The sequence below is a fragment of the Bombina bombina genome, chromosome 9 (assembly GCF_027579735.1).
Source record: "Bombina bombina isolate aBomBom1 chromosome 9, aBomBom1.pri, whole genome shotgun sequence".
In the NCBI taxonomy this organism is placed as follows: Eukaryota; Metazoa; Chordata; class Amphibia; order Anura; family Bombinatoridae; genus Bombina; species Bombina bombina.
This window is the reverse complement of record NC_069507.1, coordinates 96,511,250-96,533,776: the sequence shown is the minus strand read 5'-3', so window position 1 is coordinate 96,533,776 and position 22,527 is coordinate 96,511,250. Positions and strand designations below refer to the sequence as shown.

The 22,527-nt window shown below is 36.3% G+C and overlaps 1 protein-coding gene across 3 annotated transcripts in view; it reads left to right on the top strand.

Moving 5' to 3' along the window:
- The window catches only part of JMJD1C (jumonji domain containing 1C), a 551,993-nt gene that overhangs the window by 461,742 nt on the left and 67,724 nt on the right, over positions 1-22,527 (top strand). For all 3 annotated transcript variants that reach the window (XM_053692264.1, XM_053692266.1, XM_053692265.1), the window contains 2 exons: positions 7,438-7,607; positions 12,509-14,712. In XM_053692264.1, coding sequence (XP_053548239.1) covers positions 7,438-7,607; positions 12,509-14,712 — 2,374 coding nt within the window. The remainder of the gene's footprint in view (positions 1-7,437; positions 7,608-12,508; positions 14,713-22,527) is intronic.

The window sequence follows — 22,527 nt, the reverse complement described above, 5'->3', positions numbered from 1 at the left end:
CAGCCTCCCAGACACTGTTCAGAGAGGTGTACTGTTTTCCCTCCTTGTAAATCTCACATTTGATGATGGACCACAGGTTCTCAATGGGGTTCAGATCAGGTGAACAAGGAGGCCATGTCATTAGATTTTCTTCTTTTATACTCTTTCTTGCCAGCCACGCTGTGGAGTACTTGGACGCGTGTGATGGAGCATTGTCCTGCATGAAAATCATGTTTTTCTTGAAGGATGCAGACTTCTTCCTGTACCACTGCTTGAAGAAGGTGTCTTCCAGAAACTGGCAGTAGGACTGGGAGTTGAGCTTGACTCCATCCTCAACCCGAAAAGGCCCCACAAGCTCATCTTTGATGATACCAGCCCAAACCAGTACTCCACCTCCACCTTGCTGGCGTCTGAGTCGGACTGGAGCTCTCTGCCCTTTACCAATCCAGCCACGGGCCCATCCATCTGGCCCATCAAGACTCACTCTCATTTCATCAGTCCATAAAACCTTAGAAAAATCAGTCTTGAGATATTTCTTGGCCCAGTCTTGACGTTTCAGCTTGTGTGTCTTGTTCAGTGGTGGTCGTCTTTCAGCCTTTCTTACCTTGGCCATGTCTCTGAGTATTGCACACCTTGTGCTTTTGGGCACTCCAGTGATGTTGCAGCTCTGAAATATGGCCAAACTGGTGGCAAGTGGCATCTTGGCAGCTGCACGCTTGACTTTTCTCAGTTCATGGGCAGTTATTTTGCGCCTTGGTTTTTCCACACGCTTCTTGCGACCCTGTTGACTATTTTGAATGAAACGCTTGATTGTTCGATGATCACGCTTCAGAAGCTTTGCAATTTTAAGAGTGCTGCATCCCTCTGCAAGATATCTCATACATATATACACACATACAGGTCCACTTAGAAATTTGACTTTTTCCTATCTTTGACATTGAGTTGACTAGTAACTTTTTCCCTCTGGGCTAGTAGCTTTAAACCCCTGACTAGTAAGACTGTAATATTTTTCTACTTCTGTGTGTGTATATGTATTGTATGTGGATATATATATATATATATATATATAGATAGATAGATATAGATATATATATAGAGAGAGAGACGATGTGTATTATCTTCTATCTAAAGCACATTTTTAGTATTGGCTTATCTTAGAATTTTATTGGCTACAATTTTAGCCAGGTTGTCCGTATAGTCAGCCTGGTGGTGCACCTGCTAAAATATTCCTGTGGAGACCCTCATATAAATATTAATGGGTTGTGCAATCAACATAATACACATTTTTTACTTCTCAATCCCATACTCTACCTGATCACGTGTAAGGGGTGAGCAAAAAGATATGATTTTAGAATAGATTATGCAAGGTGCTTAATTTCTCCTTCTTTTGTTGACAGCCACAATCTTTAAAAAAAAAAAAAAAAAAAAAAAAATCTTTACACTATTTAGCCCTGGTCTTACTTTGACTGCTTTAAAAAGTGGAAGAACAATTTATTTTTAAAATTGTTCACTCCGATTATTAAAGGACCAGTGAATACAGTAGAATTATATAATCAACATGTGCATAATGAAGAGACCACGCTATAGCACTTAGTTTGAACTTTAAATAAGTAGATTTTTTTTTTCTGATAAATTTCAGTTTTGTCTATTTCCACTCCCACCTGTATCACGTGACAGCCACCAGCCAATCACAAAGGCATATACGTATATACTGTGAATTCTTGCACATGCTCAATAGGAGATGGTGACTCAAAAAGTGTAAATATAAAAAGACTGTACACATTTTGCTAATGGAAGTAAATTGAAAAATTGTTAAAAATTGCATGCTCTGATTCATGAAAATTTAATTTTGACGAGTGTTCCAGCCATACCATTTTTTTCCCTAGGAACTGTTGCGTTGTTTTGTATAGGTTTATATCCAGCTCAAACAATACTGGGTATCATAGTCCCTGTCATATACAGTCACATTTCACTTCTGCTCAGCTGGCGTTTGTACGTGCAAGAGACAGCTCCCTTTGCATGTGGCTTAGATAAAGTGTGATGCTCGAGGCAGACACAGTCCTGGAAAATGTCAAAGGCATAGGGGCAATAAAGGGGTTAAATCACTATTGCAAGTGTACTTGTCAGTTAAAGGGACAGCATTTGCATGATGTCATAAACATAAGTTTCATTCATCACATTAAAATAAATTGTTTTTTTTTAACTATTAATTTTATCACAAATATTACCCCCCCCCCTTGTATATTAACAGTCCGCCTACCGATCCGCTGCATGTTTTTCACTTTTCAATAATTTGCCAGATATAAGCGTGAGCAAGCTTCAGTGGGAGGAAATGTAGGGATTACAAAATTTGTATGTAGGAAGAGCAGAATATATCTAGACCGCCATATTAAAGATGACATTGAGGGGTTGGAGAACGAACGGCCATTAATGGTTACACTCGAAATGTAAGATCAAATAAAACATAGAAAAAATATTGTTTATTAAAATTAAATAGTGCGTTTCAAATGTAATGGCAAAGACCAACATTGCCCAAGATTTTAATGTTTGTGAATTTACTGACCCTTTAAAGAGTCATGAAGTCTCAATTTTTTTTTTCACGATTCAGATAGAACATACAAATTTCCACAACTTTCCTATTTACTTCTATTATAAAATTTGCTTAAAGGGACAGTCTAGTCCAAAAAAAACTTTCATGATTCAGATAGGACATGTAATTTTAAACAATTTTCCAATTTACTTTTATAACCAATTTTTCTTTGTTCTCTTGGTATTCTTAGTTGAAAGCTTAACCTAGGAGGTTCATATGCTAATTTATTAGACCTTGAAGGCCGCCTCTTAAGAATGCATTTTAACAGGTTTTTCACCACTAGAGGGTGTTAGTTCATGTTTTTCATATAGATAACACTGTGCTTGTGCACGTGAAGTTACCTGGGAGCCATCACTGATTGGCTAAACTGCAAGTCTGTCAAAAGAACTGAAATAAAAGGGCAATCTGCAGAGGCTTAGATTAATGATAATCACAGAGGTAAAAAATATATAAATATAACTGTGTTGGCTATGCAAAACTAGGGAATGGGTAAAAAAAGGATTATCTATCTTTTAAAACAATAACTATTCTGGTGTAGACTGTCCCTTTAATTATTTTGTTATTGTTTTATTGAAGGCACAACAATGCACTACTGGGAGCTAGCTGGTCACATAGGTAAGCCAAAGATAAGGTGCATATGTGTAGCCACCAATCGGCAGCTAGGTCCCAGCTCCTGAGGCTACCTAGGTATGCTTTTTGACTAAGGATACCAATAGAGCAAAGCAAATTAGAAAATATAAGTAAATTGGAAAGTTGTTTAAAATTTGTTTACTTCATTTATGATTTTATCTGTCTATTGTTATTTACATGGTAAATACTGAATATATAAAAAACTTCATAATGATTAGCACAAGTAAAAGAGAAAGCCCAATCTGTCAGTTAATAAGTAACCTAACAATTACACACACTTGTGCTAAACATTAGAGAGGATGTTCCCTCCCTTTCTGTTATCACAAAGATTAATTTTACATTTGTAGCTAAGGTCATAAGTTTATTTTCTGCAAACAAACGGCTTTAAAGGGACGGCCAGTACAAAGTGTATTAAAGGCTGTTTTTTTTTTTCATTTTAACGGACACTTCATGTGATTGCCCTTCGCACATACTTGTGTGTGTGAGGCGGACAAATTGGATGCCAAATTGTGTGTAGCACATACTCAAAGGGACAGGAAACTCAATATGTTTATTTTGTGATTCAGTATGCAGTTTTAAACAACTTTCTAGTTTACTTCAATTATCAAATTTTCTTTATTCTCTTGGTATCTTTTGTTGAAAAGCAGGGACATAAGGTCAGGAGTGTGCATGTGTCTGGGACACTATATGGTAGCAGTTTTGCAGGAATGTTATCCATTTGCAAAAACACTAGATGCAGTACTATTTACTGCCATGTGCTCCAGACACCTACCTTGGAATCTCATCAGCTGCCACAAAGTGAGAATTTAAAGGGACATGAAACCCACATTTTTTCTTTCATGATTTAGAAAGAGCTTGCATTTTTAAACAACCTTCTAATTTACTTCTATTATCTAATTTGCTTCATTTTCCTGTTATCCTTTGCTGAAAAGCATATCTAGATAGGCTTAGTAGCTGCTGATTGGTGGCTGCACACAGATGCCTTGTGTGATTGGCTCACCCATGTGCATTGCTATTTCTTCTAAAAAGGATATCTAAAGAATGAAGCACATTAGATAATAGAAGTAAATTGGAATGTTGTTTAAAATTGTTTTCTCTATCTCAATCATGACAGAATTGTTTGGGGTTTAGTGTCCCTTTAAGAAGATGGCACATTTTGATAATGGAATTAAATTGGAAAGTTGTTTTTTCTTTTATTCCACGTTCCTTTAAATTTTTAAATGTTTCTGGATTTTAGATTAAATGGACACTAAAGTCCAAATTAAATAGAAATGTACTTCTATTATCACATTTTGCACAGTCTTTTTTATATTTTTTATTCACACTACTGAGCATGTGCACAAGTACACAGGGTATACGTATACTAGTCTGTGATTGGCTGATGGCTGTCACATGATACAGGGGGCTGCCAAATGGTGTGTGTGTGGGGGGGGGGGGGGATTTGTCAGAAAAAAAAAATCTGCTTATTTGTAATTCAGAGTAAGGGTTATTGCATTGCAGAAAATGCTGTTACTTAGCAGAAATTATATTCCGTCTTGTGTGTCCCAGCAATATTGTACGAGTTGATTTTGTACGTGTGATGAATGAATCCAGTTTCTCATTTGCTTTCATTTCTGCACTGATTAATTCTGTAGCTTGTTTATTTTCAAAGGATAGAATCCTTGGACATGAAATGTTATTTTAAGGAAACTGGAAGTAAAAATAAAAGTGAGGAACCTGGCATGAGGGAAAGTTTGGATATAATAGCATCCTTCTGGTGAAGCAACCAATGTAAACATCTGGTCAGAATAATTTATAGGAATTTTTTCCATATGTAGTCATACATTATTTTTCTTTTTACTTACAGAATCATATTTAACTCTGCAACTGGTGGTCTCATGGAGCCTGTTGTATAATACAGACCTAGGTTGCTTAGCTTTTTATTAAAGGGACACTCAATCAAAATGAAACTTTCATTATTCAGATAGAGCATGCCATTTTAAACAACTTTCCAATTTACTTCCATTAACAAAATGTGCACAGTCTTTTTATATTTAAACTTTTTGAGTCACCAGCTCCTACTGAGCATGTGCAAGAATAAGTGTGTATGCGTTTGTGAATGGCTGATGGCTGTCACATGGTACGTGTATGGATTTGTGGATGGCTGTCACATGGTACAGGGGGGAGTGGAAAAATACATAACTTTTAAAATTGTCAGAAAAAAAATCTACTACTCATTTAAAGTTCAGACTAAGTGCTATTGCATTGTCTTGTTATCTTGCATTTGTTGGTTATGCAAATTTACTGTGTTGACTGGTCCTTTAAAGGGATATTAAACATTGAGGTTATTATATTAAATATTTTTATTTTGTGTAGTTTAAATATGTTTTGCAATACACTTTTATAATTGTATCCCCTTTTCCTGTAATTTAAATGCAAATTTAGTTTTTCCAAATCCCACTGAGTTTCTATAAAGTAATGGAAGCCTCCATTTTTTAACTTGTTTCCCATTATCTACTATAGACTGATTGTACCTCTAAATACAAAATATTTTGCTTTTAGATTCATTGTACTTAAACATTGTTTGCAATTCTATATGAAGGAGCAACATCATTTTTGTCATAAATAATGTGAAATTTATTTAAAGTAAAGATTAATACACCAGTATGTGTTCTGTATTTCCTATTAATACTTTCAAATTTACTTTCATTATCCATTTGTGCATCTTTTTATGTACACATTCACTCTTACTGAGCATGCGCAAGCGTTTACAGTATATACATATGTGAAGACTAAATACACACAGAGCCAAGTGCACTCACAGGAACGAACAACCGGCTCAATACCATCGTTAGCCTGTTTTATGGCGATTTACCCCCTGCGTGCAGATTCTTTTTAGCACAGTAATGCTTTTCACAGAGTAGAACTTTACAGTGGTATATCAGTCTGATCCCGCCTATTGCGGTCAGTCCAGCCCCGAAATAGCAGGCAATTGCTCTCTGAACAAGGAACACAGCAACCCCAGACGATTGTTTCAGCCTTCATTGGGCCTCGTCAGTGTATATACATATATGAGCCTGTGATTGGCTGATGCCTGTCACATGATAAAGCAGTTCTAAAAATGAGTAAACTGAAATTAATCAGAAAAATTCAAAGTGTTACATTAATGAACTTTGAAAAATTAACTATATATATATATATATATATATATATATATATATATATATATATATATATATATATATACATACATACATGCATACATGTGTGTCTTATTTTCTTCAGTGTTTGTCCTCATCCTTACTAAATCAATATTTTGTCAGGCTTGCAGAGGCGTGTCCCTCTCCACCAGTAGAGCTGTGGGAAATGTCATTAATAGGAAATAAACACCTCCTACTGCTGTATTCATTTCTTTTTAAACCACTTTTGCTTGACATTTTGTAAGGACGAGATAGTATTTTTGATGTGTTTAGCAGTTTCTCTTACATAGAAATTAGCATATTTCATGTTTGATTTCTGCTAAATACTTGCCAAAATGATTTATTTAAAAGTTAGCTGCTTGTATGGGAGCTTTTAAAGTGCATGTGACCTGGTGCTGATATTGACGGTAAACTCCATTTGTCCACATCACACAGTCGATCATGTTCTGATTGCAGGCAGTGATGTGCTGCTTGTAAGATTCATATGGATTACTGCAATAGGTTGGATAGATGGTAAGCATTTCTGCAGGTATATTTGAAAATGCTTTTGTGTAAATGTTTCCATTTAACCTTTAAAGGGACACTGAACACAATTTTTTTCCATTCACGATTCAGGATAGAACATGCCATTTTAAACAACTTTCTAATTTACTTCTATTATCAAATTTTCTTCGTTCTCTTGCTATCTTTTTTTGGAAAAAGAAAGCATCTAAGTTAAGGAGCCAGCAAATTTTTGATTTAGAACCATGGATATCACTTGTTTATTGGTGCTGTCCAATCAGCAAGGACAACCCAGTTTTTTCACTAAAAATGGGCCGGCATCTAAACTTACATTCTTGCTTTTCAAATAAACATACTAAGAGAATTAAGAAAATTTGATAATAGGAGTAAATCAGAAAGTTGCTTAAAATTGCATGCTCTATCTGATTCGCGAAAGAAAAAAATTTGGGTTCAGTGTCCCTTTAAGTTATCAAGCTGTAAAGGAAGTTTGCCATCATACAATTTTTGTTGATCTATTGTGTCTGTTTTTGTTGTTGTCGTCTTTTTTTTAAACAAAAGAATGCTGCCAGCCCTTGGTTACACCAGCCCACCCCTGTGACATCAGCAGATACGCTCCTCATGGGCCACCTCCCCGTACGACCATCCAGCGCAGATCCTCACCGACCACTCAAACTTGCTACACATTCAAGTCCTCCATTGTCAAAATCAGCAGCTGAGCATCATAAAGAGTAAGTTTTTTACTATAATGATCTTTAAAACAGTAATGTAAATAGTCAATTGTAGTATTGGATTCCCAGTAACAGAAACATGTTTTATAAATTTCTATACCCAGAGGCAGAACTATCCTTTCTGTGATGAGATTTTTTTTTGTTTTTTTTTGTGAAACATTTTCTGCAGGCCATTTTTAAATAAAATAAAATGTTAAATTAGGCAGTTACACTAAAGTACCAGCTCAAATGCAATGTGTTGATTAACTGGAGAGAAAAGCAAATTTTAAATGTTTTATAATATAGTGCAGCAGTTGAAAAATGCTTTGCAAATTTGTTACACACAAAAAAGGAGATGCTAAGTTTTTAAAGTGTCTCTTAAATAAATTTTGTTTTGTTTTTCTCTTGGTCTACCATCACAAGGTAGAAATGTCATAAAAAAGGTGCATTGCTCACAAGAATGTCCTACATTTAGAAGTCACAGCTTAAAAAATCCCTGAGAGCCAGTTAACATTATTTTGCACTGCCGGTTTGCAGCACTGCTTCATATTTGATTGCTCTCTTCAAACAGCACTTTTCTCTGGATGCGCTGTGTTTAGGAAAATTCACACAGTGAGCCATAGCAAAGCTATGTTTGAAGAGAACAGTCTGATGTGGAGAAGTACTGCAAAGTGAAAGTGCTGACAGTTCCTGGATGTGTCCCGTTCTCTCTGCAGATATATGATGCATTCTCTGCAATGACATCTCCGATCACAGCATGCTCTGCCTTGAGGGGGGGGGGGGGGGGGTTCTATATTTGAAAATGCTGTACAGTCCTGGTCAAAAGTTTTGGAATGACACAAATATAAACTTTCACAAAGTCTGCTGCCTCCGTTTTTATGATGGCAATTAGCATATACTCCAAAATGTTATGAAGAGTGATCAGATTAATTGCAAAGTCCCTCTTTGCCATGAAGATTAACTTAATCCCCAAAAAAACATTTCCACTGCATTTCAGCCCTGCCACAAAAGGACCAGCTGACATCATGTCAATGATTCTCTTGTTAACACAGGTGTCAGTGTTGACTAGATAAGGCTGGAGACCACTCTGTCATGCTGATAGAGTTAGAATAACAGACTGGAAGCTTTACAAGGGGGTGGGTGCTTGAAATCATTGTTCTTCCTCTGTTAACCATGGTTACCTGCAAGGAAACACGTGCAGTCATCATATCTTTGCACAAAAAGGGGTTAACAGGCAAGGATATTGCTGCTACTAAGATTGCACCTAAATCAACCATTTATCGGGTCATCAAGAACTTCAAGGAGAGAGGTTCAATTGTTGTGAAGAAGGCTTCAGGGTGCCCAAGAATGTCCAGCAAGCGCTCGGACCGTCTCCTAAAGTTTATTCAGCTGCGGGATCGGGGCACCACCAGTGCAGAACTTGCTCAGGAATGGCAGCAGGCAGGTGTGAGTGCATCTGCATGCACAGTGAGTTGAAGACTTTTGGAGGATAGCCTGGTGTCAAGAAGGGCTGGAAAAGCATCAGGCACTGACTGATATTCTGCAAAAGGTACAGGGATTGGACTGACTGGGATAAAGTCATTTTCTCTGATGAATCCCCTTTCCCAATGTTTGGGGCATCCGGAAAAAACCTTGTCCGGAGAAGAAAAAGTGAGTGCCACCATCAGTCCTGTGTCATGCCACCAGTAAAGCATTCTGAGACCAATTATGTGTAGAGTTGCTTCTCAGCCAAGGAAGTGGCTCACTCATAATTTTGCCTAAGAAGACAGCCATGAATAAAGAATGGTACAAAAACATCCTCCAAGGACAACTTCTCTCAACCATCCAAGAACAGTTTGGTGACGAACAATGCCTTTTCCAGCATGACGGAGCATCTTTCCATAAGGCAAAAGTAATAACTAAGTGGCTTGGGGAACAAGACATCGAAATGTTGGGTCCATGGTCAGGAAACTCCCCAGACCTTAATCCCATTGAGAACATGTGGTCATTCCTCAAGAAACCCCCACATGTTCTGACAACTCCAAGCATTGATTATGCAAGAATGGGCCGCCATCAGTCAGGATGTGGTCCAGTAGTTGATTGACAGCATGCCAAGGCGAATTGAAGAGTTCTTGAAAAAGAAGGGTCAACACTGCAAATATTGACTTTGCATAAACTAAATGTAATTGTCAATAAAAGCCTTTGACAATTATGAAATGCTTGTAATTATACTTCAGTATACCATAGTAACATCTGACAAAAATATCTAAAAACACTGAAGCTGCAGACTTTGTGAAAATTAATATTTGTGTCATTCTCAAAACTTTTGGCCATGACTGTATAAATATTAGGAGTTCGCTAGAGGAAACCAGGGACATACATTTTTGTATATATATAACATATAGAAATTAGCCCTTAATTCTAAATTGTATGTTGGTATAATATGTACATATTTGTTTTACAAAGTCAAAATAGATAAGGGCTGTACCCAGCTGCTGAGCACAACCGTTGTGCCATAAATAGTCATTTTCTACATATGCACAGTATATATTCCTCAGTCTGCTCTCAAATTAAATACTATATAGTTATTTAGGATCGTAAACATTGAATATAGTTCACTTTTTATGCAAAGTTTGTGCATTACTGATGCCATGTATGATTAGCATAAAAAGAGAACTTTTTAAGATCACCTAGATCTGTCATGGCAAACCTTGTCACTCCAGATGTTTCAGAACTACATTTCCCATGATGCTCGACTGGACTTCAGAGTGCCTAAGCATCATGGGAAATGTAGTTCTGAAACATCTGGAGTTCCAAGTTTCGCCACCATTGACTTAGATGGATCTGGCCTGAAGCCCAAATGTTTTTCTTCTTAAAGCTATAAACAGTCCGTATTTTCCCATTCTGCATGTGCAACAATGATTCAATCCAAAGTTTTATATGGACAGACAGCCTGATTCATAGAGCGCTCCTCAGTATGAAGTAATGGCTCATTGTCTATACTGCCCACTGCTGATTTTTAAAAAAGTTGCCTTGTATGGCCCGAGGAACCATTTTAAGTTATTACAGCTATTATATTATATAGTTTTAGTACAGGTAGAAAACAATTTATGCAAACTGATTTGGATTTTGGAATATTTGCATCTATACAATAGGGGATGGAACCAAGTTTAAACAACAATATCTTATGCCATTCAAGCAATATTTACATGTCATAGTACAGCTTATACATGTGAGCTAAAGGTAGTTTTATACCATTTCTAATACATATTACCCTCAGGTAAACAGTAATACTACTTAATCAGAAAGGTAATATTGTTTTTTTTCAACAAATATAGACTATTATTTGCATTTAGAACACACACAAAAAAACAGACACAGGCAGAGAAGATTATGACTTACAGGAAGTGGAAAATAGTAATTCTCAGAATGTTTGGATTTGTGATTTGTACCGGTATTGTAGGTTTTGTAGACATTGTTTTTCACTCCGATTTCTCTGAGGTAAATTTAAAAGCATCTAGTCTCCTTCTGTAGTTACCAGACTCAATATAGCAAAACGATGGAAATCAATATATTATATCGAAAAGAATGGTAAATGTAATTTATGTATCGACAACACCGAATACTGAGGAACTAGATACATGTTTTTTTAAAACATGGGAAGAGTTGATATTGATTGATTGTTGAATAAATAGTTCAAAACATTAACAATCTATGACTTCTCATCATAAAAACTTTATCATGTCCTTTTTCTAATATATTTAATTTTGTGACAAACGTCGTATATACATTTTATTTTTAAATGTTCATTCTAATAAAAAATACCCACAAGTTTACTGTAATGCTTCTTGCAACCCCGCAAAAAAAGGGATATGAGCCCCAAAAATTTTCTTCTGTGATTTGAGCATACCATTTTAAATAAATTACCAATTTTATTCTGTTAACAAATTTGCTTTGTTCCTATGTTATTCTTTGTTGAAGAGATACCTAGGTAGATGTTTGGAACACTACATGACAGAAAATAGTGCTGCTATCTAGTGATCTTGGATATGGATAACATTGTAGAAAAACTGCTGCCTTATAGTGCTCCAAACATGCACACTCCGGAACTTGCGTCCCTGCTTTTCAACTAAAGATACCAAGAGAATGAAGAAAATGCTCTATGTGAATCATGAAAGACAAATTTGGGGTTTTACTTCCCTTTAAACCTATAGCTAAAGTTCTTTTCTGAGCCACAACACATTGGAGTTCCTGGGCAGTCTACAGCTGTTGATTGGTAGCTACATGTGTTTGACACTCCTAATGTGTTTGGCTTGATCAGGAATTTAGCTGTGTGTTTAACCTTTTTGCAGGAGTTGAACACATAGTTTGTAGGGGGTTCTAGTGTGAAAGTATCACAGCATTTTAAAGGTACAGTTTACCCTAATATTTTCTCCACTTTAATTTGCTTCCAATTACCCATTTTACCTGCTGTAGTGTATTTAATTGTTTACAAATAGATCCTTTTACTTTATTTCGGCATTAGTCATATATGATTTTTCCTGTGGTATCTTATTCCCTACCTATTCTGAAAGTTTCTATAATTAAGTATAGGTTAAAGAAAACCTGAATAAACATATAGCCATCGATAGAAATTACACTTCCAGTAGGAGGTAGAAGAGATGAGCAATACTATGTTAATTCTCAATTGTCCCAAGTATTAGGCTTTGGTTTCCAGAGATAATATAAAGAAGCATGTGTGTGTACAGAAAGGGATGGGTTGTGGTTTCTAAGAACAAAAACTGCTATTTCAAATACAAAACCTAAAGAAGCAATTTCTCATACATTTTATACTTTGCAGCTGGTGTAACAACTCATAAAGTTTTTTTTAAATCAATTTAGTAGAAGTCACAAAAACTTATATAATTATGCCTATTAATTATTTTTTTTTTCCTCCTAAACAGAGAAAATGAGAAGAAAGCTTTCGCGGAGTCAGTACGCCCAGCACCCATAAAGGTTGAGCATGAACCCAGCCGTGTTCATTCTGGGAAGGAGAGCCATTTGCACAGACATTATACGGAGCCAGTTTTGAACCACCCCAAGTTGCAGAAAACAGCCCAGGAAACTGGAGAAAGACAGAACAAGTATAAAGAAGAGCACAGGCGAATCCTTCAGGAAAATATTGAATCTGCTTCGTTTCCAATAAAAATGAAAAGTCATGAGAACGAGAACTACGCTAGAGTAACACCTGTGGTATCTTCAAGTCCAAAAAGCCACTTAGTAAAACAGGAGAACAGTGTAGAGCGTCCTATATCAGAGTTGTACAAAATGAAGAATTCGGTGGTATCTCAGAGTTTGCCACAAAGTAATTATTTCACCACGCTATCAAATAGTGTGGCTAATGACCCTCCACGGTCCTTCTCCCAAAAGGAAAGTGCAAACTTTTATTCTGAAAAACAAAATTCTAGTTCTTCAGCGGGAAATACTTCTACACTTAATTCATACATCTCCTCGCTATCAAAACCACCTCCTTTGATTAAGCACCAACCTGAAGATGGATCTATTGGAAAAATGAATGAACAACTTCCTCAGCAACTAACAACCCATACAATTACGTCCTTTAGAGGCGATAACAGAAGTCCAACCCAATTATCCATTTCATCTACAAACACACTCCGTAGCATGCCTGCCTTACATAGAGCACCTGTGTTTCACCCTCCAATCCATCCCAGCCTTGACAAAAAGGATTCCAGTTACAGTAATCTCTCACCACCAACTCTAACTCCAGTTCAACCAGTAAGCTCAGGTGGGAAAATTCAAGAACTTCAAAAACCTCCAACTTTAGTACCTGAGCCAAAGGAAGGTTCTACAACTTATAAGAAAAGTGCTGAGAAAAATGTCCAAGATGCTTGGAAAGGCAATGAAATGCAAAACCACAGCAAAGTTGGATGGTTGCCTGAGAAAAACAATGGGAAAACGCAAGCAGCAACAGCGTCAGTCATTGTACGCCCATCATCTAGTATAAAGTACGATAACATGCCAGCAGTGCAGTCACTTTCAAAGAAACGAGTTGGCGAGAAATCTTCAGCTGGATTAAATCAATCAGATTGCTTAAAACCAATTGAAGCCAGAGAGGCTGGAAGGATCCCCCAGCCAATTATGAACTCAGACAGCAGTCATGTGCTTTACGAGAAGAACTCTCACGCTCCCTCGCAAAACATTCCCAGCTCTGTCACACCTGGAACTAATATAATGTGCAGTACAAAAACAGACGTGACCGCTTCAGCCCCCACTACTACAAGTGTGTCAAGCTGCAGTGGATCAGAAGTAACATATTCTTTATCAAATGCTGTGTCCGTTTGTACAGTGATAGAGTCTACAACTTCAAAAACTGTAACTCAAACAACGGCACAGCCTCAAGATAGCAAAGTAAGTGTTACAGCGCCAGTTGCTCCAGTACATAACAAGGCAGCGAGTGCAATACAACCCAATACCGGTTACTCTAGTTCAAGCGATTTTATCCATTTAAAGAAGCACAAGGCAGCTTTGGCTGCAGCTCAGTTTAAAAACACGAACACCAGTGATACAGAGTCTAGCGCTGTGAAAAACCAGACAATTACAGCTTCGTGTTCCCCAGACAGTAACGCTTCTTGTAGTTCAACAAACACAACAAACTCTGTAGGCAACGGGCAAGGTTCCCAGTGTAGTCAGCCAAACTACCACACAAAACTCAAAAAGGCTTGGCTTACAAGACACTCAGAAGAAGATAAAAACACTAATAAACCAGAAAGTTCAGGGAACACCATTGTCTCTGAAATCATAAAGCCCTGCACCGTTAACTTAATAGCCTCAACATCTAGTGAGCTCCAAAATAATCTAGACCTTCGAACGCAGGATGATAAGTTGCTTAAGGACGATAGGCTCACAAGGAGAAGGGTAAAAAGGACTTATGAATCTGGCTCTGAAAGCGGAGACTCGGATGAAAGTGAGAGCAAGTCAGGACAAAGGCTGAAACGTCAGCCCAAGCCGACATACAAAAAGAAGCAAAATGATATGCAGAGGAGAAAAGGTGACACGGACAAAGAGGAGGAAATCAAACCCAACGGTATTCTTAGCCGTAGTGCCAAAGAGAAAAGCAAGCTGAAGCTTCAGACCAACAGCAACAGCAGTAAGTAGATCTAATGAGAGCAGTTTCCTGGTTTTTATCTGTTGTTGCATGTGTTTAAGTTCAACCAAAGGGTCACTGTCTGTTTTTTGGAATTTGTCCAAAATGTAGACAGTGCATTGTTCTTTTTTTCCCCTCTCCTAGACAAAAAGAAAAAAGGAATTTAAACCTGTAATTGGTTTGTACATATAATTATATCGGTATACATACAGTATAAATCAGACTTTATGCACTACATAGCAAAAAATCTGCGTACTAAAATAAAAAAAGATGTTTGTAGTTAAATTCCTATAGTTTAGGGAGATGCGATTTGAAATATCTTGAGTATGTTTATCTTAATCTTGTTTGTTATGGGCAAATATAAATGGGCTTTTGCACTGTGTAAAATATTGTCGGGTCGGGGTTTCGAAATTTGCAGGATACACTTCAGCCTCTTTAGCGACAGTGGGAAAAACAACATTTAAAAGGGACAGTAGAAACCTGGTAATTACATTTATTTATTTTTTTGCAATATATTATCACAGGGCTTGACAAACCCAGAAAACTGGGAGCCATAGACTCCTCGAATTTTACCCCTGGCTCCTAAAGTGTGGGTTATTTCCCATATATCTATATACAAATAACAGATTGTTCAACCCCTTGATTAGCATATTACGTGAGTGTGAAATAGTTTTGATTACATTAATATCTTAGCTGCAATTGTTTTTAATGATCCAACTCCCTATACCGCTTGCCTTGTTACTGGAGAAGACCAGCCTTACCACTGCCATTTTGTTAGCAATATCTCCATTGTTATACATTTTTTTTTTCCCTGCTTAGACAAATTAGGGGCAGATATGTGGCAGTTCTGTGATTTCGAAACCTGCCATATGCAGTTCTAATTCTCAAAACTGGAAAACCCCACAATTTCAGACTTCAATAACAGGAAAAGGGGGAAAAATAAATAATGAAAGCATAATGCAAAGTAGTTTTACTATGCATAATTAAACACTTTATATCACAGTTTGTTTCATGTCCCTTTAAAATAAAAGCAGGCAGAAAGTGCTTTACATATAGGGCATCCTTTAAGGTAAATATGTGCTGCTGTAGTTATGTATAAGTGGCACTGGCACTTAAAGAATTATCTTTATTGCTTTCTCCTTTCAGAATTGGCCTGCTGGTGGGTGCCAGCAGTTAGCTTTATGTGCCGTGCATGTGCGTAAGCCGGCAGCCAATCGTATTACATATGCACCTGAACGGTGTATATATCGCCAGCAGGCAAAAAAATCATTGGTGGATACAGTCGTGACCCTCTGGATAGAGGTGAAATTGTATTGATCAAGACTAATTTTACAATACTGACACTTAGTTTTACAGAACTTTTTTATAATTAAAAGTCAGGTGTTCCCTTAAGAGATATAAAACCCAAAGTTCTTTCATTATTCAGATAGAGCAGGCAATTTTAAGCAACTTTCTAATTTATTCCTATTATCAATTTGTTTTCGTTATCTTGGTATGCTTTGTTGAATGAGCAGCAATGCACTACTGGTTGCTAACTGAACAAATGGGTGAGCCAGTGACAATCGGTGTATATGCAGCCACCAATCAGCAGCTAGAACTTAGGTTCTTTGCTGTTCCTGAGCTTTCATAGATAAACCTTTCAGCAACGGATAACAAGAGAAGGAAGCAAATTCATCAATAGAAGTAAATTGGAAAGTTGTTTCAAATTTTATTCTCTGTCTGAATCATGAAACAAATTTTTTTAGTTTTCATGTCCCTTTAATTGTTTTGTTTTTATGCTTTAGTTTAGAAGAATGTAACTGTCCACCAATACCAACGTTGAAGTTCTTCATATTTGTCAGTGACCAGTCCATACCACAGACAAGTTGGGTACAAACAAGCACTTTCTGTTTATTTATGAAAAAAACAACCTTTTTTATGCATACAATATTTTAAAGGGACATTGTACTAGATTTTCTTTGCATAAATGTTTTGCAGATGATCTATTTATATAGCCCATCTGTGGGTGTTTTTGTAAGAATGTATAGTTTTGCTCACTTTTAAATAACATTGTGCTGATTTTCAGACTGCTAACCAAGCCCCAAAGTTTTAAAAGTATACTGATGTCTACCTACTCCAGCTTGCTTCTGTTTGTGTAAAGAATCTTTCCATCAACAGCACTATTTCCTGCCATGCAGTGCTCCAGATACCTATGTATCTCTTCAACAAAAAATGCAGTGAGAACAAAGCAAATTTGATAATAGAAGTAAATTAGAAGCTTTTTTTTAAAATTGTATTCTCTGTCTGAATAACAAAAGAAATGTTTTGAGTTTTATATCCCTTTAATTATGCACTTCTACTGTATTAGAAGCCCTTTAATTAGATTTTGGGCTGTGCATAATTATGGGACTCTATGGAGAGATTAGCTGAGTTGACATTTTAGTGAAATCCCCTTCATAATGTGTTATTTGTCTTATTCTAAAACTCTATAAGTGCATTAAAGGAACAGAAAACTCCAGAATTGTATTACATCATTCTGATAGAACATACAATTTTTTATCAAACTTGCTTCATTTTCTTTTTATCCTTTGCTGAAGGAACAGCATTGCACTACTGACAGCAAGCTGAACACATCTAGCTATCCAATCACAAGAGACAAATGTATGCAGGCACCAATCACCAGCTAGCTCCCAATAGTGTAGGATATGTGCGTATTCATTTTCAACAATGGATACCAAGAGAACAAAGCACATTTGAAAATAGAAGTGTATTAAAATTACATGTTCTATCTAATTATTGCAAGTTTAATTTAGACTTTCCTATCCCTTTTAAAGGGACAGTCTACACCTTAGTCATCTTAAAGTCTTACCTTAAATTAAGCTGCAAATAGCTTCCTGTGCCCTTTCTAAATCATGCAGCAGTAATAGTTAAAAAGTTATTTTAAAATGAATAGTGTTTTTGGCCAGTTTGAAATGGCTGCCAAACTCCACCCATGACATCACGATCTAGGCTGCAACTAGGCACTCTACTGAATAGCAATGACAGTCTGTTGAATCCAACTAGTGAGCTTTTTGTGATTGGATGCCATATGCAGCCCAGATCATGATGTCATCAGTGGGCTGAGCTTGGCAGCCTTTCCAAACTTTTTTACCATTCCTGCTGCATGACATAGAAAAGGTGCAGGCGGCTGTTTGCAGCTTAATCTAAGGTAAGACTTTAGGATGACCAAGGTATAGACTGTCCCTTTAAATTCATAAAATTTGCATTTGTAATTTGCCAAATACTCAACAACTGCTTTTAAAGGGATATTAAATAAGGCTCCTTTGGTAAAAACAAATATGTTAAATCAAAGTAAACACAAAAAGAAACAGATTGTGTAAAAAAACAAAACACTATAAACAACTTGTTTTCTTAGAAAATTATCACTTAGAAATTATCAGTGTAGTCCCTGCCCCCAGATGTTTTATTCTGTCAGTTCTGAGCATGAACAAATCTGACTCGCTGTAATCTAGTCTATTCACGTTATAGTAAACCAACCTAGAAGTTTTATATCAGGCTAAAATAAACCTTCCTGAAGAGGCCTCCTCCTCCTTGTTGGCTGTGACAGGAAGTAATGGACACTGCACAAATGTAGTGTAAAAAAAGAAATAAAGATAAAATCCATTTAAATGAACAGTACATATTGCAATGATTATGCTTAGTGCTTTTTTATTATTACAATAATGAAACAGACTAACACCTCTTTAAAGGAACTTGTGTTGTTTTGTCCTCCTTAAAGGGACAGTATACACCAATTTTCATATAACTGCATGTAATAGACACTACTGTAAAGAATAAGATACACAGATAATGATATAAAAATCCAGTATAAAAACTGTTTAAAAACTTACTTAGAAGCTCCCAGTTTAGCTCTGTTGAAAAGGTAGTTGAAAAGCCCACTGCAAGTGGGAAATAAGACACTCCCCCTTCTTTTGCATATGAAAAGACCGTTTACACAAACAGGAGCAAGCTGGAGTAGGTATACATCAGTATTCTCCTAAAACTTTGGGGCTTGGTTAGGAGTCTGAAAATCTATACATTAAAAAGAAACAAAAACTTTATGGGCTATATAAATAATCATCCACAAAACATTAATGCAAAGAAAAAAATGAGTGTATAATGTCCCTTCTTTAAAGGGACGTGAAACCCCATTTTTTCTTTTCTTTTATGATTCACATAGCGCATGCAGTTTTAAAATTATTGTAAACTTTAATGAATTTAAGCCCAGGATCAAAAACTAATCTTAAAAATCCTGCTTTCTTTAGCATATGGAGGGGGAATCTGGCTTCCTCCAATCGTTGCATGCCCCCTTTGGTGTCCAGCTTGTGGGGCACACAACGATTGGAGGAAGCCGGATTCGTCATCTATATGAAAAAGCAGGAGATGGGGGCAGGAGATCGGTGTTACATGTACCATAACGCAATGTTAAGTATTTTAAAAGATAAGCATCTTTTTGTAAACTTTAATTAAAGTGCCCCTGAGGTTTAATTTTGACTTGTCGCTTTGAGATTATTTTTTTATACTGAGCTTCAATTTAATTAAAGGGACACTGTACCTAAAATTTTTCTTTCATGATTTAGATTGAGCATGACATTTTCTTCATTCTCTTTGTATCTTTATTTAAAATGCAAGAATGTAAGTTTAGATGTCGGTTGTCCTTGTTGATTGGTGGATAAATTCATCCACCAATAAAAAATTGCTGTCCAGAATACTGAACCCAAAAAAACATAGATGCCTTCTTTTTCAAATAAAGATAGCAAGAGAACAAAGAAAAATTGATAATAGGAGTAAATTAGAAAGTTGCTTAAAATTGCATGCTCTTTCTGAATTACAAAACAAAATTTTTGGGTTCAGTGTCCCTTTAATTAAAGTTTACAATAACTTTAAATACATTTCTAATTGGAAGTAAATTGGAAGCTTGTTTTTAATTTAAATTGTATGCTTTGTCTGAATCACAAATTATTTTTTTTGGGAGGTTTCATATCCCTTTAATTAAACATTTTATGGGAAATGACAATTTGAGTGATTTAAAAAATTGAGTTTACCCTATTTTGTAGTTTGCGGTTTTCATGCAGTAGATTGCATGAAGTCAATACTGTACCTTTTTACACAAATTCTTCAATTATTTCCTCGTAAAAAAATTAAATAGCCCATAATTAAAGAACTTTGCAATACATTTTCATTATTTTGCCTGCTTTTCCTGTAGTTTTCACTTCTCCAGAGAGACAATAGTTCAATCCATGGAAGGCAGAACCCTGACACTCCTACATGCTGCACAGAGATTGGTTGATATGGGCAGGAGCTTGTTAATCTATGTTCCTAATTGGCCCAGGCAAAGGAAGTATGATAGAGAGGCAAGGGGTGTGTACAGGACCTGCAAAACAATGTTTTTCTAACAAAATTACAATTTTAAATGCTTTTAAAATATGTAATTTTGTGCAGATCAGCTACATTACAGTGAATATTTTCTGCTGCATAAGTAAACAAAATGTAATTTTTTTTTTAAAGGGACATTAAACACTGTGAGATTTGTATATAAAATGTTTAGTTATACATCATGAAACAACCTGCTTTAAATGCCCCCTGCTGACTTCTCAAGGCAAAATCTGCTACATATCTCACTAATTGGATTTATCAGATAAAAATAGCAAAACAATTTGCTTTATACTAACTTTACAACAGTGGTTAGCTTTGTTGCCTGTTGACTAAAGCCCAGATCAATTTAGGTGTAAATGGTAAGTGGAGATTGGCTATTAAAAAATAATTGTCGTAAAAAGGATGTTGATTTGTTTTAAGAACATTAAGGGGGAGATTTAACAAGCAGCAGATGCTGCCTTTTCCACCCAAAGTTTCCAGCTCGCCGAAAACTTAAGTTGTCCGCCACCTTTTATCCAATACGATCAGGATTATTGACACCCCCTGTGATTGGCCGTGAATATGCTTGTGCAATGTTAAACGGCGACAGCGTATGCTGTCCGCATTTAGCGATGTCGGGTGGACATGATACGCTACAGTGCATCATATCTGCCCGACATATGATAAATTTACCCTAAGACTTGTTTGATATGTTGTTTTATAGCAACACAACTCAATGTATTTGCTGTCCCTTTAAAGGGACACTGAACCCAAATATTTTTCTTTCGTGATTCAGATAGAGCATGGCATTTTAAGCAACTTTCTAATTTACTTGTATTATCAAATTTTCTTCATTTTCGTGGTATCTTTATTTGAAAAGCAAGAATGTAAGTTTAGATGCCGGCCCATTTTTTGTGAACTACCTGGGTTGTTCTTGCTGATTGGTGGATACATTCACCCACCAATAAACAAGTGCTGTCCAGGGTCTGAACCAAAAATTGCCTTGCTCCTTAGATTAGATGCCTTAATTTTCAAATAAAGATAGCAAGAAGAAAACGAAGAAAAATTAATAATAGGAGTAAATTAGAAAGTTGCTTAAAATTGCATGCTCTATCTGAATTACAAAATATATTTTTTTTGGGTTCAGTGTCCCTTTAAGTTTAGGCCACAGACTTTGTGTACCACTATATCACCTCTGCTCGTGAGACTCTAAGCGGATAGGGGAAGGAGCGGTTAATTAATCCCTCGCCCCTATATACTATAATTAGTATCACTAGTATACAACACAGGGTTAACTAAACCTTCCTGCAACAGTCGATTTGAGGCAGGGCTAAACGCCAGCCTATGCCTCCAATTTGGCACACACAGGACTACTTGTCCAGCTGACAGTGGGGAGAGTTTAGCCATGAAGCAGTTAAAGGTACAGGGTCCCAAGTTTTCTGAATTAACCCCTTAGAATCTAATAAAAACATCATGCCTTTGTGCGACAGTGCCTTCTAGGAAATAATCAATAATTTCCACTATCAAAAGAATATAAATATTTTTATTCATCTATATGCCCCTTCAATTGTTAGTAGCAAAAACCATTTTCTTAAATATATATTAATTTACATTACATATTCCCGCAGCTATATTCATAGGCGTTCCACTGCTCTGTACCAAATGATGTGTTTAACTGAGGTTAAATTTGGAATTCTGACTTCATTCTCTGATCTGTTTATTCAAGTACAGACTGTTTTTTATGCTCTTAGTATGACCATTGCTGGAAATGCTCATTGCAATTGCTTTTATTCAGTTGGACAATTAAATTACTGTACTCTAAAGTTAAGATATTACATGTTACATGAGAATCGTGCACTCCAGTCAGCGGGTTAGCTCTGTGAAAAACATTCTTTTCCCAAGACAGCAAAGGCGTGTGTTTTACCACCCCAGTAGTTCTCAAGTATTATGTCAATGAATAATTGGATGTAAATGTATTTCTTATGGTAATAAAACAGTACATGATTTTTGGGTATTATTTTATAATATTTTTAAAGGGACATTCTACTGAACTAATACAATTTTCTTTGTTTTATTGTTAAACAAACAAAATGTTTGCTGAACCCTTGTTCTGTTATCGCTCTAAAGTAAAACAAAAATGCTTCCATCCTGAATTGTATTAAATCCCCTTCAACATTTTGCCTCCTTTTTATGTAATTCTCTGAGCTGGAAAAGCACATTGCTACATATCTTTCACCAATTGGCTTTAGCAGATAACCGACGGCAAAACTGCACTTTAACATATTCACCTTGACTAACCTTGTTGTCTGCAGACTCAAGCCCTAATTGGCTCTTCCAAATAAGGCACATGGTGGTTGAATTTTTAATATTGACAAACAATTGCACCAAACAAAAAATGTTAATTTGCTTTAAAAATGTTAAAACTTGGCTGGTATGTTATTCTAT